At 40.9% G+C, this 17,035-nt stretch overlaps 1 protein-coding gene across 14 annotated transcripts in view; it reads right to left on the bottom strand.

Annotated features, from left to right (window-relative positions):
- Nucleotides 1–17,035, bottom strand: part of LOC149240432 (nudix hydrolase 19, chloroplastic-like) — a 391,868-nt gene that overhangs the window by 334,547 nt on the left and 40,286 nt on the right. For 12 of the 14 annotated variants that reach the window (XR_016246532.1, XM_089373710.1, XM_089373698.1 and 9 more), the window contains exon 2: nucleotides 6,189–6,283. Coding sequence is in view for 13 of the 14 variants with exons in the window: in XM_089373710.1 (XP_089229836.1) it covers nucleotides 6,189–6,283 (95 nt within the window). In the remaining variant the exon portion in view is untranslated. The remainder of the gene's footprint in view (nucleotides 1–6,188; nucleotides 6,284–17,035) is intronic. The other 2 variants (XM_089373705.1, XM_089373709.1) reach the window with 1 other exon arrangement.

Raw genomic sequence — 17,035 nt, 5'->3', positions numbered from 1 at the left:
TCAACCAACATACAGATCTATGATTGGAAGTCTACTTTATTTGACAGGTACCCGACCAGACATCATGCATGCAGTTGGAATAGTTGGAAGATTTCAGACAAACCCAAAGGAAACTCATCTTCAGGTAGTAAAGAGAATCTTCAAATATCTTCAAGGAACTCAAAACTTTGGCTTATGGTATCCTAGAGATACAGATCTCACACTTCATGCTTACACAGATGCAGATTGGGCAGGAAGTGTGGATGACAGGAAAAGCACAAGTGGTGGTGCTTTCTTTATGGGTTCCAGATTAGTATCTTGGTTCAGCAAGAAACAAAGTTCGATTGCTTTATCTACCGCTGACGCAGAATATGTGGCTGCTACATCTTGTTGCACCCAACTTCTTTGGATGATGCAGACTTTAAAGGATTTCCAAATCACTTGTACTCCACCTATCCCCATCTTATGTGATAATACAAGTGCAATCAGCATTTCAAAGAACCCAGTCATGCATTCAAAAACCAAGCACATACCAATCAAGTATCATTTTCTCAGAGAACAAGTGCTTGAACAAAAGGTCAAGTTGGAATACATTTCTTCTAAGGAACAAGTGGCTGATATATTTACCAAACCATTGCCCAGGGAGACTTTTGAATACCTCAGGCAGAAGTTGGGGGTTGTCGACGCATCATCCTGCTGTTAATTCTCAGATTGGTGCTTGTACGCGAGGTTCTGATGGGGTATACGCGTACAAGGTTCAGGGGGAGCATAATTCATTGTTGGCATTATCGTATTACAGAAGGAGGAACATGTTGGGTAAATGAACTGTATCTATCCATGGCAATAAAGATGTTGAATTATGTTATATGTAGGCAGTATAGCGCGGTTCCTATTTTATATATAGCCAGAATAGCTCGACTTTTTGTCCTAAAGTCAGAGGGGCAATCTCAGGAGGAGCAAGCTCTCAGGGGGAGAAATAGTTAGGAGAAGCAGATATCCGCCCTTTGCCCTTGATGTCAAAGGGGGAGAGTGCTTTTTGGATGGTGTTGTTGCCATCAAGTCCAAAGGGGGAGATTGTTGGCATTATGGCATTATGAACATATGTTGAACTTGATGGCAACTCTCTCTTAGACAGTCATGTCTCTTATATACACCATGATGGGGACAAGAAGAGCCAAGAGGAGAGAAGAAAGGCCATATACTCATGTATTAGAGAAGAAAGGCCATATTCGCATGTATTAATGTTATCGGAGGTGTTTGGGTGCTTAAAACCCATATATGTATTCATTATCACTATCGGGAGCTATCGGGCTTACTAAAACCCATATATGCATGCATTTATATTATCGGGAGTTGGTTGGGTGCGTAAAACCCATATATATGCATTATATCCCCTTTCGGCAGTTACATGAGTAATATAATTGCGGCATCGAAGTTTCGGCATATCGCATATCAATATATATATATATATATATATATATATATATATATATATATGTTTCGGCATATCGGCGCAATGGTGTTTCGGCTGTGTGACCCGGAAGCATATCGCAATGGACCCGATGGTGGCATTAACTTTGGTTTATATTAATATCGCATCCATGCGCGTCGGGGGTCCGGCTAAGTGACTTCGTTGAAACCTCCGATTGGGAGCGGACCCGATGAAGGCATTAATCATGGTTTATAAAAATATCGCGTCCACAGTATATCGGAATACATAAAGGGTCACCCACCCCAATCCTCCGATTGCGAGCGGACCCGATGGTGGCATCAAACATGGCTTATAATAATATCGCATCCGGCTATGTGACTTTGGTGAAATCCTCCGATTGCGAGCGGACCCGATGGTGGCATCAAACATGGCTCATAATAATATCGCATCCGGCTATGTGTCTTTGGTGAAATCCTCCGATTGCGATAAGAGGGGTCGGACCCGATGAAGGAATTAAAAGCATTTCATATTAAATCGCATCCGCGATGTTCGCCCATAAGCCTCCCACTTCAAATCGCCAATAGCGATGAAAGGAGCGGACCCGATATATTAATAAAGGCTGGTTAATGGGGCATATCGCATCTGATCCATTGGATCGGACGTCGGGCATGTATTGCTAGCGATGAGAGCAAACCCGATATATTAATAAAGGCTGGTTAATGGGGCATATTGCATCCGATCCATCGGATCGGACGCCGGGCATGTATTGTTAGCGATGAGGAGCGGACCCGATATATAAATAAAGGCTGGTTAATGGGGCATGTCGCATCCAATCCATCGGATCGAACATGAGATGGGCAGGCGCCGATAGCAATAAGGATTGGACCCAATATATTATTAGTTTGGATGCATTAAGTTAAAAGCCCGCCTTTTGTGGTTTTGGACCGCTATCATAGTTTTCCCGCTTAAGCCTTCTCTTAAGAGAATTGGTCAAAACAGTTGCGCCTCAGGTTTCGGATCCTCTGGTTTCGATTCATGGTATTATCAAAAGCATGGCTATATAAAGAAAAAGGGGATCCGGTGGCAAGGATTGAGAATGAATTGAAGATCTTAAGGGAGAACAGATCGGCATTCTTATGATCTGTCAAGGAGCAATCAACTGAACTGAATTCAAGAAGAATGCGCGCAGGACGGCAGATCCACATCGCTTCGGGGGTATTGCAGTTCAGTTGAGAGCAGCCAATCGCAGGGAAGTAGCAGTCATTCCTTAACTCTGATATAGCGTCTTCTGTTGATTCGCTAAAGGTCTCTTGGTCCGGATATTGGGTTTGTCTTGTGTCTAGCCTCTGGGTGCTCTATAACATGTATGACCTCTACATTATGGTATGATTCAGGCATATACAACCTCTGATTAAAAGGTGACCAGATCAGATATTTATTTATAGCTAGTGCATGGGTTGGCGCGTGGGTGATCTGCTGTATAAAGAAAACATGTATTGATCTGAGGTTTGGGTATTTCTAAAGAATCATTTATACTTTATGATCATTTGATCTTCTTGGATCCAGTTTGAAAATTTATGAAAAGTGGTCCTTGAAAGAAGTAAGGGGGTTGTAGCTCCCTTCCAGGAGAGACTGGAAAACGAGAGAGAGTTGTAGCTCTCTGCAGGTTGCAGCCTGCGTACTGGTAAAGGACTGCACCAGTACAAAATCATTGTAAAAGGAGTTTCTAATTGAAAGAAGATAGAGACTTGCAGCAGGTGGTTTTCTCCCACATTGGGTTTCCACCTTATATCATGGTGTTCATGTGTGTGACTTATGTGTGATGATCTGTTCTATTTTACTGCACCAGTTTACTGTTAATATGATTGATAATGTTCTAATGCACTCATTAAGGATCAACTAACTGAATCATAAGAAGTTGTGGAAGTAGCATATATGAATCTGAATATGGAAATGAAAAAGTTTTATTAATGTGATAATACTAATTCACCCCCCCCTCTCAGTATTATTTTCAACATGGAAGATGTTTATCGATCTAACCCTAGAAAATCGAGGAGTGTTGAACCATGTGAGAGGCAATATTGTTGAGCCTCCATCAAATGCAACCGATTGAAGAATATGTTGCTATATATAAATAGGAAGAAAAATGTATGGTTGAGGAATTTTCTGTCAAATATTCGGTTGATAGTCCTACTATGGAAAGTTGAGAAGCAACATTTGTTGTCTGAAAGACCCAGGAGGTTTGTATTTGATTATGTACATGTGAAAGTATATCATTGATTGGGGTTGTGTTTATACAGGTGAATCTCTCGAAGGATTTGATAGCATGTTTGTTAACATTCAGTTTGATTGGAGAGAGATTGGTCATTCTTGATCTGCTGGATCAAGGGGTATTGAGGCATTGTGAGTGAAGCATTTCCTGGAAAGACATCTAGCTGACACTTTGTGTTGTTGTCTGAGTCCTGAAGTTGGAAAGGTGGCGTTAGTTATTGAGCTTTGTTTTTGGCTACACACCTGGATTTTTGGGTTAATGGTTAGCAAGTAAGCCTAAGGGTACCTAAAGGGGTAGAAAGCTTGAGTCCATCTTAGTCCCACCTAGAAAGATTGCCTTGGTCAGGAATCTAGTCCATGGCATTGCGGTGCCTAAATTAATAAGTGAATGTTTGGAAAGATTGCCTTGGTCAGGAATCTAGTCCATGGCATTGTGGTGCCTAAAAGTTCTTCATGGTTCATATAGTTTGAGATCTTCCATTGTATTTGTACATTATGAATACCTCCCTAGTTAAGAGGAAGTGTTGGAAAATGTAACTATGTTCGGTCTTCAATAATATACTTGAGTCATCATGAAATGTACTTGTCAAAAGAATAAAGAAAAGAATTTTATTTTTATTATTGTGACTTATTAAAGCATGGGTTTCAGGCTTGGGTCACCATGTTTTAGGTCAAAGTCCCCATTGAGGACTTCTAGGATTTATTTTGAGTCTATAGAGTTATTGTACATTTAAAGAGGCCCTTCTTGGGCTTTTGAATCATGTAAAAAGGTTGCATTGAGTCAAATATGAATTATGGGACCTCCACACCATGTCGGCCTAAGAAAAGATCAAGTCGGCCTAAGGACCCTATTCGACTCCACAAGAAGCCTATAAAACGAAGCACATCGAATTCATTTGGAGCATCATTCTCTCATCAAGTTCGAATTCTCTTGTGGCTGGGAAGAAGTGCGAAAATCTCTTGTTGTTAGGTAGAAGTGCGAAATTCTCTTGTAGTTGGGAAAAGGTGTGAAGTCTATTGCCGAGAAGCCGAAGTGAATGCGAGTTTGGGGAAGTATAAGGAGACAAGGAAAATTGAAATTTTGGTCTCTCACTCTCTCTGTTTTGTGTCCTGGATTGGGAGATCGAAGTCTTCCAAGTTTCATTGTTGCCGAAAGTTGTCAATTGTCGTAAGTTGTTGCATAGTTGAAGTTGGTGGGAAGAGGTCGAAATTTTGGGAGGCTGATTTGGTGTGGAGGGAAGGTCTAGTCTTGCTCTAGGGTGAAGAGTCTTAAAGAATATTATTGAAAGGAAGAATACAATAGGCTTTTGGTAATTGCTCGATGAACTAAAGAAAGAAGATATAAAGAATCTTAATAATAAGAAACATCACAAGTAATTATCAAGATCAAGAAAATATTTACTACCTTTCTGATTTTCTAACAAAATCCACCTCTACAATCTCTCCAGCCACTGAAAGTCACTTTCCACCATCCCATCCTATAGATCTCTTCGTTCTGATTCCAATGAGCTATTACACTAGGTGTTTCATCAAATACTCCTCCCAAAATGACACCTTAAGCATATTTAATTAAAATATGCTCATTAATAACCTCGTTTATGGGAATTGTCGGAATACAACGAACCAAGAATAAGTTGTGCAGATTTGAACCTGATGATGAATTATGCCAAGCAAACTCTGTTGGACCCCATAAAACTCCTCCAAAACTCTTTGGGCCCACGAATGATGTAATATCGCTCCCGTCAACTCGCTGTCACATACACTGGAAATCCATCCTAATTGCATTGTAAGGGAAACTGAAAATGGGGACATTACAGTTTGTCAAACTTCTCTTGGGGTGGTGTTGCCAAAGTATTTTCATTGTGGATTGCCTTTGAATGTGCAATTATTTTTGTTAGTTTTCTTCATTGGAAATGAGTCATCTTCGCAAATAGGTGGATGATAAAACATACGGCAGAGAAATTTAGAACACCATAGGGTTGAGAAATAGCCATTTTATATAAAAGGAGACATTGAGCTACGTGCAATAGGGATCTGTCTCCGTTTCAATTGGGTGGAAACACAGTGTTCAGGGCAGATTTGGCAACCAGATTTGTAATTTTCTACAAGGATGAAGAATATCTTGAGATTGAGGGGAAGGCAAATATGTTGGCACTCCTTGCCTTAAGAAGGGGCTGTTTGTATAATTGCATCATGGATCATTGATATGTATGATTTGATGTGCAGTAATGTAATACAAGATGCATTTCCAAAAAATAAAAGAAGAAGAACATGATTTGTACTTCAGAGTTAAAAACCTTGTAATGCAAAACACTTGGGAAGACAAAACGGATTAAGCATGCACTTATCAATGCATAAATCCAACCACACTAGCACAAACCCACAAATTTCATTAAGCATGCACTTATCAATGCATAAATCCAACCGCAGTAGCACCTACAACAGCCAAGTACAAAACCACAAACGCAATTAATCAAGCCTCATAGAAAGTAATCTGAGAACTTACTTGAACAGTTGATCCAGTCTCTGTAGTAAGTCTAGCAGCTTGCCTCTCCATGTTTCTTAACAGACGCCGTCGTTTCTTCAAAAATGGCCAATTTTCTGATTATTCATCAATGTTATGGTAAAAAGAACACGTTAACAATTCTTTTCCGTCATGTATGCTCACTAAAACTAGAAAACTACTTCATAAACCATTGTTTGGAATCCTCTTAGAAAAGTTGAATCCCATTAGTGATGATGAAAAGAATCTTGGCTACTTAAATTTAATGATATCCACAGGAAGAAAGCAATGCATATGTAATTTCAAATCAGGCATATAGACGAAAAAAGTGATCTGTGAAAGAGGATGTGTGTTTTTGAGTTGTCAAGCATAGCTACATCATTTCAAACTTCAAGAAAACCCTAAGTTTCCCTTTAGGAAATGTCCAAACAGGTTTTGCAAAAAGAAGTACAAAACACCCACACAAATATGTATAGTTTGATCATTTTAAAATATATATATATACACACACAATATGTGTGTATTGAAATCATTATCAGATTTATATTGCACTTTTCTGTAATTACAAGCAGGAGATAGACAAAATGTCAATGACTCTCCTAGATATATGTTTATGTTCATTTATTAAACAGTCCTAAGATCCTGCTATTATATGTCAAGAATCAGTTTCTTAGCATATGTTTCGGACAAAAAAAATTGAGTGGCAATCTTGCCACTAGATGTTGTGTTAGTATTAGGTAGACACTACAGTTTGAAATATTGTTTCACCTGAAAACAGTGGTATGGCATCCAAAAGCCATTTATTCTACATTATTTGTTAGGAATGTTACACCTCAGATTATTTGCAGTGTACCCTACATTTTTCATGAGATGCGACCACTATGATGAGCCAAAAGTGTGATGATTTTGTTGTATTTGGCCATAATGGGATTATTGATGAACAAGTGTTGGTTAGTTGGTAACTGAGATCTTGGGGGGGTGGTAATGCTATAGGAATTTACAGGATAAGTTCCTGTTGTAGCGGCTACAACCACCCTCCAAAATTTTTCCTTAGCTTCGTTTTGGAGCCTCCCTACCAACCATCCTCAGCAACATGTCTTGCACTGTCAAGTACACAAGCTTCAATGGTTTTCTAGCAGATTGCCAGCTTGTGCATGATAGCTTGTTGCACCCCCCTCACAGGTTGTTTCTCCGGACTTGGTCCAGCTGCAGGCTGAGCAACTCCCTCAAGAAATTGCGCAATTCTGGAGGGGAACCAGCCTTCCCTCCAAAAATTGCGCAATCCTGTCTGGCAACCTGCTGGGCTCCAGAATTGCGCAATTCTGCCTGTCAACCTTCACTAGAAAAACTGCGCAATTTGTCCCAGCAGGATTGCTCAGCCCAGAAATTGTGCAATCCCTCTGGGACAGCCAGCCCATCAGCTAGCAAAAATTGTGCAAATCCAACCAGGCAACCTACTAGGCTCAGAAATTGTGAGATGCAATCAGACAGGCTTCCTTGAGAAACCTGCGAGGTCTGACCCAAGACCGCTGCTTAGCCCAGAAATTGCGCAATCCTGGAGACAGTCACTTGTTCCTTTTAGAAATTGCACAATCCCTCTAGGACAGCCATCTCTGCTCAACCCAGAAACTGCGCAGATTTTCATCCCAAGCTCGTAGACCAATGCATGTGCCTTCAGGTTGACCAATTCCCTCCGGGACGGAGCAAAATTGATTTGCATGCATGGGCTTCTTTTCCCAAGGCAGCATGCAAAGGCATCCCTTGATTCAGGGATCTATTTTTAGTAGTTGGGGGTTACATGCAAGGATCATTTCAAAAACCTCCCACCAAGTGTCGCTTTTCCTAGATTTGTGGCATGCACGTTCCAACCTCGATTTTATCAAAACTCATCAACTGGACGTTGCAGAGCTCATTCCTCACATTGACCTTACAGCTCTGACATCCCACCTTGCATCTAGGAGTCATTGGCACATTCAGCTCAGTTGTTTTGGGGTAAGCCCGCCTTTCATATCTTGCATTACGTTTCTGTCACTTTTTCTGTTTCGCTTTGTGTGAGCATGATTTGCTTGAATTCAGTGAGCGCTTGCTGTCGTTTTGATGTATGTTAGCTTGTGGAAGCACCATTTCAGTTTTCGTTCACATCTCACTATTGTCGCATGCATGACACTGTTTTTGCACGGATGGTCGTCATTGCGGCGACTCGCTTCACACACATGCATGTTTTCCCGTTCTCTGAATCTTGCACTTGTTGTTTGCATGTATGATCATTCACTCTTGTTCGCACTCATCTCACCATGCATTCAGACTTCTCATGTTTTCAGTCGCCCGTCGACCGAAATGGGCTACCTTGGCCCAGACCGTACCTTTCCCGACTAGCACTGTGCATTTCCGAGAGCGAAGGCTCTGCCTTCCCTCCAGAAATTGCGCAACTGACCTCTAAGCTTGCATTGCGCAATTCTTGGAGGCAATGTCCTCCTGGCCCAAAAACTACATAATGTAGTTCACTGGTTGCATGTCACTGCTGACTGAAATTGCGCATTGTGCAGTTTCAATCCTCAGCAGGCCAGGCTAGACTATGCATTGTGCAGTTCCAGCAGTCAGTCAGCCTCCTGACAACCCGGACTGTGCCTTGCACAGTTTTGGCAGTCAGTCTCCCGACCTCCCGGCAGAAATTGCGCAACCTTCACGTTCAATCACACAGGTATGTTGCAAGTCAGTCCTCAAGTTTGTTTTGGTTTTCGACTGACAGATTGCTTGCCATGAGTGTTGCTATGTCTCTAGGAACTACAGGTGTTCGTCTGTCTCTCAGCAGCACAAGTACAACGGCTTCCAAGAGAGCAAATTCAAAGACATTGTTAAGAGCGCAACCAGGGATGCAGTCGGTCAAGTGTTTATGAACTTGCCTATCCACGAAGACATCAAGTTGTTCATGGACAAGGATATCAAGATCAATGGCAATGGCATCACAGCGAGCAGCACCATTAGCAGTAGCAGAAGGCAGCACACCTACACGCGACGAATGCAAGAGGAAGGTTGTTGACAGTGTAGAGGCGGAGCAAAGCTGCAAGTTCAAAGCAGATCCACTCATGATGAAAGCAGCTTTGGAGATTGAGGCTATGAGGTGATGGCGCGACATGAAGATCACGCGAAGGCAGAGAACGGAACAAAGAAGGAGTTGCATGTGCTGAAGCAGCAACTCAAGGAAGAACAAGAGTTACATAGACAAGAGAATGAGTTGCAACATGAACAGGTACAGCAAGGGGCACAACATGCACAGACGGATGAAATTGCGCCCGTACAAGTTATGGATCCATCCCAGTAGTTGGCACGGAGCAGACAAGGTAAGCAGTGTTGTTGATCGCCTGCAAGGGAATTCAGCAACATGCATGTCATTGTGCGCAAGCATGCAATCCCACCCATTTGGCACACTCGTCGAGGCGACGACATGAAGCAAGTCCAACTGGAGCTGAACATGTATTTTGACAAGTTGATGCGCACGGCCACCAGCACATGCTTGGAGATCAACACAAACACTTTGCATCAACATGTTGCCGGTCCGGCCGCACCCAGGACGACCATGTGCATATTATCAGATGAGTTTGATGGAGGAACCATATCAGTGTACTCGGATGCAACAGAGGCAAGAGTTCGCTTCAGCAAGATGTCACCATTGAGTGCACAGACACCATCACAGACAACCAAGCTTGGCATCAGTTTGCCACCATCGACCATTACAAGGATGTCAAAGAGTTGGTCTCACCACAACGGTCTCAGTGTTAGTGATGTCTTGCATGGCTTGCTCAAGCCATTTTGTCTCACATGGGTACATGTGCAGATTGTATGTAGTAATAATAATAATAAACTATTTTTCTTTCTTTTGATAAATATATTTCATTATAAATCAAATACAATTATGAAGACCAAACCTAGTTACATTCTTCAACATGAGAGAAATTAGAGGAGTTACAAATTGGTCCCTTGAAAGATCAATGGATCAAGAAGCTCTTGAAGAGTTTACAATGGTAAGATTTATTGGTTTTTACAATAAGTTCACAGTTGCTCTTCTTTGGGTGTTCCAAATCCTCAATGTTGATGAAAATTCGCCAACATCTCCCCTTGTTATGGCAAGAACCTACTAAAAATAAGCAAACAATTTAGTTTAGAATGTGGTGAAAAAGAGATTAAAACAATCTAAAACTATTAGCATGTGTTAGCCCAAAAATTTAGTAAAAATCCTACAATTAGACCACTGAATTCCTACTCTAGTTTGCCAAGGAAAGACCAAGGGAACTTGGTCTTTTCTTGACAAAGAGGATTGTTGTTAGCACAAAAGTCCAAATAAAGCCTTAAATGCTTGATTTGCAATGTAAAGCACAACAAAAAGAACCAAGAAATATTGATATTTAATTGAGGAAGGAAGGAAAGATGGAAATTGGGGGGGTCTTTGAAGCCCTCTTGAGATCCCTTTTTGAAGCCTTTTGGAGATCGTTTGGTGTGGTGGGACTAGTGCTCCGCAAGTGGCTTGAAGGTGGTTGATTCAACCGAGAATGTGGCCAACTCCAAGCTTAGAGGTTAAGTTGTATAACACTAAAAGGAAACTTGCAAAACAACATAAGTAGCATAGGTGATTGCTTACATAATGACATGATTAGACATTGAATATGCATGTACCAATCAACGCTGAAATGTGTAACTAGGTTCGGTCTTCACAATGACATGTAATTAAGATTTTATGTAAGTGATGTAAAGAAGAAAAATAAAAGTATTGTAATGCTTGCATCATGGGTTTCATGAGCAAGAGATTTTATTTTTAGTTAAGGCTCCCATTGAGAGCCTTTAGGAATTTTGTCATCTAGTCATAAATTTATAAAAAGTCGTTGTAATGAAGACATGTTACGCATTGTAAAGAGTCACACTTGTCTATGAAAATTCATCCTCCAAGACCCTGTCACTAGCCCTCTTCAAGTCGGCCTACAATGAATGGAGAAATCTAGAAGATGATGTCGGCCCTCCTTCAAGTAATCATGTAGGCCTAAAGGACATCAGCAAACATGTATATATAGCAGTGCTTGGACTCATTTAGAGGCAAGCAATTCGGTGAAAACAAGCCTCTATCATAAGTGCGAAAATCATCTAAGGACCAGAAAGGAAGCGGAGGTCGAAGGAAGCATAGCGAAGGGAGAAACACTTTTGGAAGTTTGATTTGGGCTAGTATATTCTCCCACGTGCGAAGGCAGCAGATCCGAAGGCATCTAGAGAAGGTCGAAGAACTTGCAGTTACATTGAGGTGATCTTGTTTGGGTAAAGGATCTCATTCTAAGAAGCCGAGAAGAAGTGCTATAGGTCTCTCTCTCTTGAAGAGACTAATCAAGGAACGAAATTGTTCTAGGATTTCTAAAATAGGATTGCAGACCTAAGAGACCGAGATTCTCAAGGAAGCCGAGAAACAAAAGAGGAAGAGCAATATAGAAAGGAGGAGACCAAGATTCGCAAGGAAGCTGAGGGAGAGAAGAGGAAGAGCAGTGTGGAAAGAGACTAGTGACTTGGTCTTGGGAGGACTCTACTGTCAAGGGTCTTTGTCATGGTCTTGGTGGTCGTCAATTGAAGATCTATAAGAAGAATTTCATTTGAGTTTTCCTCTCAAAGAGTGAGAGGTTTTGGCCCTGGCTGACAAGCCTATATACTGTGTCTCTTGTTTTTTATTCTTCATGATTTGATAATTGTCTTGATGAAAGGAACACAATAATAACCTTAAGAACTATGTAACCAGATTTGTCCTATAGGCCCCACGAATCCCGAATCCATCGTGTCCGACGCGATTCTCTCCAGATTCGTGTCCAAAACCCATGACACATCGTGTCCTTTTTTGACACGTCAAATCCGACTGCATGTCACGATTTTTGCAGTGTGTCACGATTTTGGGAATCGTGGCCTGTTTTCCAGGGCTCGCTAGGCTCAAAAAGTGACCTGCGCATGTATGAAAAGGGCGTATTTTCTCATTATAGCCACGCATATTTTCATTTGGCAAGTGTTTTGTGAGTTGTTGGCAAGTGAAGAAGGGTTTGCAGCAAGGAGTTAAGGGAGTAGAGCATTCAGCAAGGAGAATCAAACACCAGGTAAGTGCATTTCACCTCCATTTTTTTGCATTTCTTACAACAGTTTGTATATGATTTTTTGTTTACAAATATGTGCATGCTTTGTTCATTTCTTTTACAGTATTCATGGCTCAATCAAAGGCAGCAGTTAGGGGGCAAAGGAAGGGCAAGAATGTCATGGGTGGAGATGCCCCTCCTCCCCCAATATCATCAGAGTCTGCTGCAAGTAATGTTGAGGGAAGAGGACCTAAAGACAATGATAAATATCCATTGTGGAAATATGTCACAAGAGAGGATGGGCCAAACACCAAGGGTAAGGGAGGAGGCAATGTGCAATGGAAATGCAACTTTTGTAACATTTCTTTCAAAAGCACATATTATCGTGTGAAATCACATTTGTTGGCTTTACCTGGTTGTGGGATTAGAGCTTGTAGAGCTGTTTCTTTACAAAAGAGAAGAGAATTGGAAAAGGAGGCCAATGTTGGCATGGAACATGTGGTTTCAAAATCAAAAAAACCCAAGAATGAAGACCCCCTTCCATTTTTGAGGAAAGCCACCACCAAATTTCCATTTGAGAGTTCTACTTCTACTAGGGGACAAGCATCAAAAAAAGAGCATTTGGTCCAATGGACAAGATTTTCCAAAAAGAGAGACGGGAAGAGCTTGATCTCACCATTGCCTTCTTCTTATATCAAAACTTCATATCATTTAATGTTGCACGTTCACCTCTATTTATTGAGATGTGTCGAGCTCTAACTCAAGGGGCTCCAGTAGGGTATGTGCCTCCTGGGTCAGAGAAGCTGAGAACCACATTGTTGATGAAGGCAAAAAAAGAGGTGCAAAAAATGCTTGAGCCTATTGTAGCATCATGGCCAACATCTAGGGTTAGCATTGTTTCTGATGGGTGGACAGATCCAGCACAACACCCAATCATCAACTTCATGGTGTCTTCCTTGAGTGGTCCAGTTTTCATGAAAGCAGTGGATACACTTGGCGAATACAAGGATGCACAATTTATGGGTGAGTTATTTATTAAAGTTATTGAAGATGTAGGTGTTGATTCTTGTGTGCAAATCATTACAGATAATGCACCTGTTTGCAAGGTTGTTGGCATGATTGTGGAAGCTAAATATCCACAAGTGTTTTGGACACCTTGCATTGTCCATTCATTGAACTTAGCACTGAAATCCATTGCTTCTGATGTGCTTTGGATTGGAAGCATTATTGAAGATGCAAGACATATCCGTAACTTTGTGCAAAATCATACAAATGCCCTCACTATCTACAAGGAGTACAACAATCTATCATTGTTGAAGATTGCTGATACATGGTTTGCATCTTCATTCATGATGTTGAAGAGGTTGAGGGAGGTCAAGACCGCTCTTGGGTCCATGGTTATTTCTGAGTTTTGGTCTTTTTGGAGAAAGACAGATCAGGTAGCCTCTAAAAGAGTGAAGGACACAGTGCTAGATGATGCTTGGTGGGAGAGGGTAGATCTAATTATTCGGATCATGGACCCTATCATTTCTTTGCTTCGATTTGCAGATACAGACAAACCCATCCTAGGAGAGGTTTATGAGGGATGGGATTCCATGATTGAGTCTGTGAGGAGCATTATTCTACAGAGTGAGTGCCCCGAGTATGAGACATCACCAGAGGCCTTCTGTGATACCATACATGATATTCTTGTCAGCAAATGGGACAAGAATTGTAAACTTTACATTGTTTGGCTCACTCATTGAACCCCAAATACTACAGCCATGAGTGGCAGAATGGTGGACCTTCCCGTAGATTCCCTCCTCACATGGATGGTGAAATCTCACAGGGGAGGAAAGAGGCATTCAGGCGGATTTATCAGGATAGTGCATTGCTTGCTGAGGTGGAGGATGCCTTTGCAGAGTTTTCCACTGGCAATGGTTGATTTGTAGGTTATGATGTGATTAGAGACAGGGGGGCTAAGAAGCTCTATTCTTAGTGGGCAAATCATGGGGCAATAAGCCCTCCTCTTCAGCAGTTAGCCATGAGGCTCCTCTCTCAGGTGACTTCATCCTCTTGTTGCGAGAGGAATTGGAGCACATATGGGAATTTGTATAGTGTGAAGAAGAGCAAGCTTGAGCAGTCCAGGGCAGAGATAATGGTGTATGTGCACACCAACCTTCGTCTTATTTACAGGCAGAGGGAAGAGTGGTTGAGGGGAAAGACAAAGATGTGGATGTCTTTCCTGATGATATGGGTCTGGACACCACTGTTGAGTTGGCATTGGCCAACATGGATCTCAATGATCCAGTGCTAGAGCTTGTTAGATTTGATGACTTAGAGGGGTCAACCTCCACACCAGCAGATGCAAAGGCGACTATGGATACAGGGGAGGAGGAGGATGCAGAGGAGAGTAGTGGGGACCATGATGATGAGGACAGTGATGCTGATTCTGATGCTGATTGATGCCTTGAGGCTTGTATACATGTAGTTGTTTTATATTTTCTATTTCTATTTGCCATTAGCATTGCACCAGCACTACCTATGTGACACATTTTGATTTGATGACTTAATGAGAAAACTACAGTTATCAGTGTGTTTATCTTACTATCTTGTAGTTGTATGTTGTCTTTCAATTATGAATTATGAATCATGATTTAATAGATTTATCATTTATGTGACCAGTACCACTGACATTTATTTGAATTTTGTATGTACTATGCATGCTAATAGCTATAGATGAAGATCTATGTTTGAAATCAATAAATTTGTATCATTAATTAAAATTTGTGTAAGAAATATCTAATTTTTAATATATATATATATATATATATTCTAATAAAATAATATATAACGAATCCTACGTGTCCTATTCCGCGGGCTCAACGTGTCCAAATCCGACACCACGAATCCCGAATCCCCATGTCAGGTGACTTAGCTTAAGAAGAGAAGATCATAATCAAGAAGTAAAATTTTATCACAAGCAATTATCAAAAGAAGAGAAATATCCTAATTATTGATGCCCTAGATTTCTCAACATGGTATCAGAGCCAAGGTACTAAAGTCAAGGAAGGGCATCAAATCAAAGAGACACATAAGAATCAAGGTTCAAGAAAGGGATCAAAGCAAGACAAAGAATACCAAGCAAGAGATCAAGATCTTAATCATACCGAAACCCTAGATCGAAGAAATCTACTTCAGCAAGAGTTTCGGAGGAAGCAAGAAAGAAAAGATCAAAACCCTAGAAGCATTTCCGAGATCATCAAGTGGAAGCTCTTGAAACACTAAGGAAGACTAAATCAAAAAACATTGTCATAATCTTCAAGAAGGTTCGTAAAGCAAGCTCTCCCTCATCAATCTTTCAAGTGTTAGAAAATCACAAAGGCAATAAAGATTTTCTTGTTCTTCATAATTACTTGTGACGTTTCTTATTATTACGATTCTTTATATCTTCTTTCTTTAGTTCATCAAGCAATTACCAAAAGAAGTTGCACATAAAACAATAGACACCAAATGTAGGCACATGACAAGGCAAAACCCCCCTCAAGGGGAAAACCTAGTCAAGATAATTCTTCATTTCAATAGTATTCTTTAAGACTCTTCACCCTAGACCAATACCAGACCTTCCCTCCACACCAAGTCAGCCTTCCAGAATTTCGACCTCTTCGCAACAACTTTGACTATGCAATAGCTTACGACAACTGGCATCTTCCGGCAATAGTGAAACTTGGAAGACTTCGATCTCCCAATCCAAGACACGACACAAAGAGAGAGAGAGAGAGACCAAAATTTCAATTTCCCTTGTCTCCTTAGACTTCCCCAAATTCGCACTCACTTCGGCTTCCCGACAACAGACTTTCAGCTACAAGAGAACTTCACACTTCTGCCCAAAAACAAGAGATTTTCGCACTTCTTCCCAGCTACAAGAGAATTCGAACTTGATGAGAGAATGATACTCCAAATGAATTCGATGACCTTCCTTTTATAGGCTTCTTGTGGGGTCGAATAGGGTTCTTAGGCCGACTTGATCTTCTTCTAGGCTGACATGGTGTGGAGGTTACATAATTCATATTTGACTCAATACTTAACCTTTTTACATGATTCAAAAGCCCAATAAGGGTCTCTTTAAATGTACAATAACTCTATAGACTCAGAATAAATCCTAGAAGTCCACAATGGGGACTTTGACCTAAAACATGGTGACCCAAGCATGAAACCCATGCTTTAATAAGTCACAATAATAATAATAATAATTATTTTCTTTATTCTTTTGAAAAGTACATTACATAATGACTCAAGTACATTATTGAAGACCAAACATAGTTACATTTTCCAACACTCCCTCTTAACTAGGGAGGTATTCATAATGTACACATACAATGGAAGATCTCAAATTATATGAACCATGAAGAACTTTATGCACCACAATGCTATGGACTAGATTCTTGACCAGGGCAAGTTATCCAAATAGTCACTCAACAATTTAGGCACCGCAATGCCATGGACTAAGATGGACTCAAGCTTTTAGCCCCTTTAGGTACCCTCAGGCTTACTTGCTAACTATCAACCCAAAAATCCAAGTGTGTATTCAAAACAAAGCTCAATAACCAACACCACCTTTCCAACTTCAAGCATCAACACAAAGTGTCAACCAGATGTCTTCCCAAGTAATGTTTCACTCACAAAGCCTCAACACCCCTTGATCCAGCAGATCAAGAATGACCAATCTCTCCCAATCAAACTAATTGGTAACCAACATGCTATCAAATCCTTCGAGAG

The sequence above is a fragment of the Pinus tabuliformis genome, chromosome 8 (assembly GCF_031772625.1).
Source record: "Pinus tabuliformis cultivar Carrire ecotype Pingquan chromosome 8, CPIR1, whole genome shotgun sequence".
Classification (NCBI taxonomy): domain Eukaryota; kingdom Viridiplantae; phylum Streptophyta; class Pinopsida; order Pinales; family Pinaceae; genus Pinus; species Pinus tabuliformis.
Note: the sequence above shows the minus strand (reverse complement) of the source record. Positions and strands in the feature narration are given on the sequence as shown.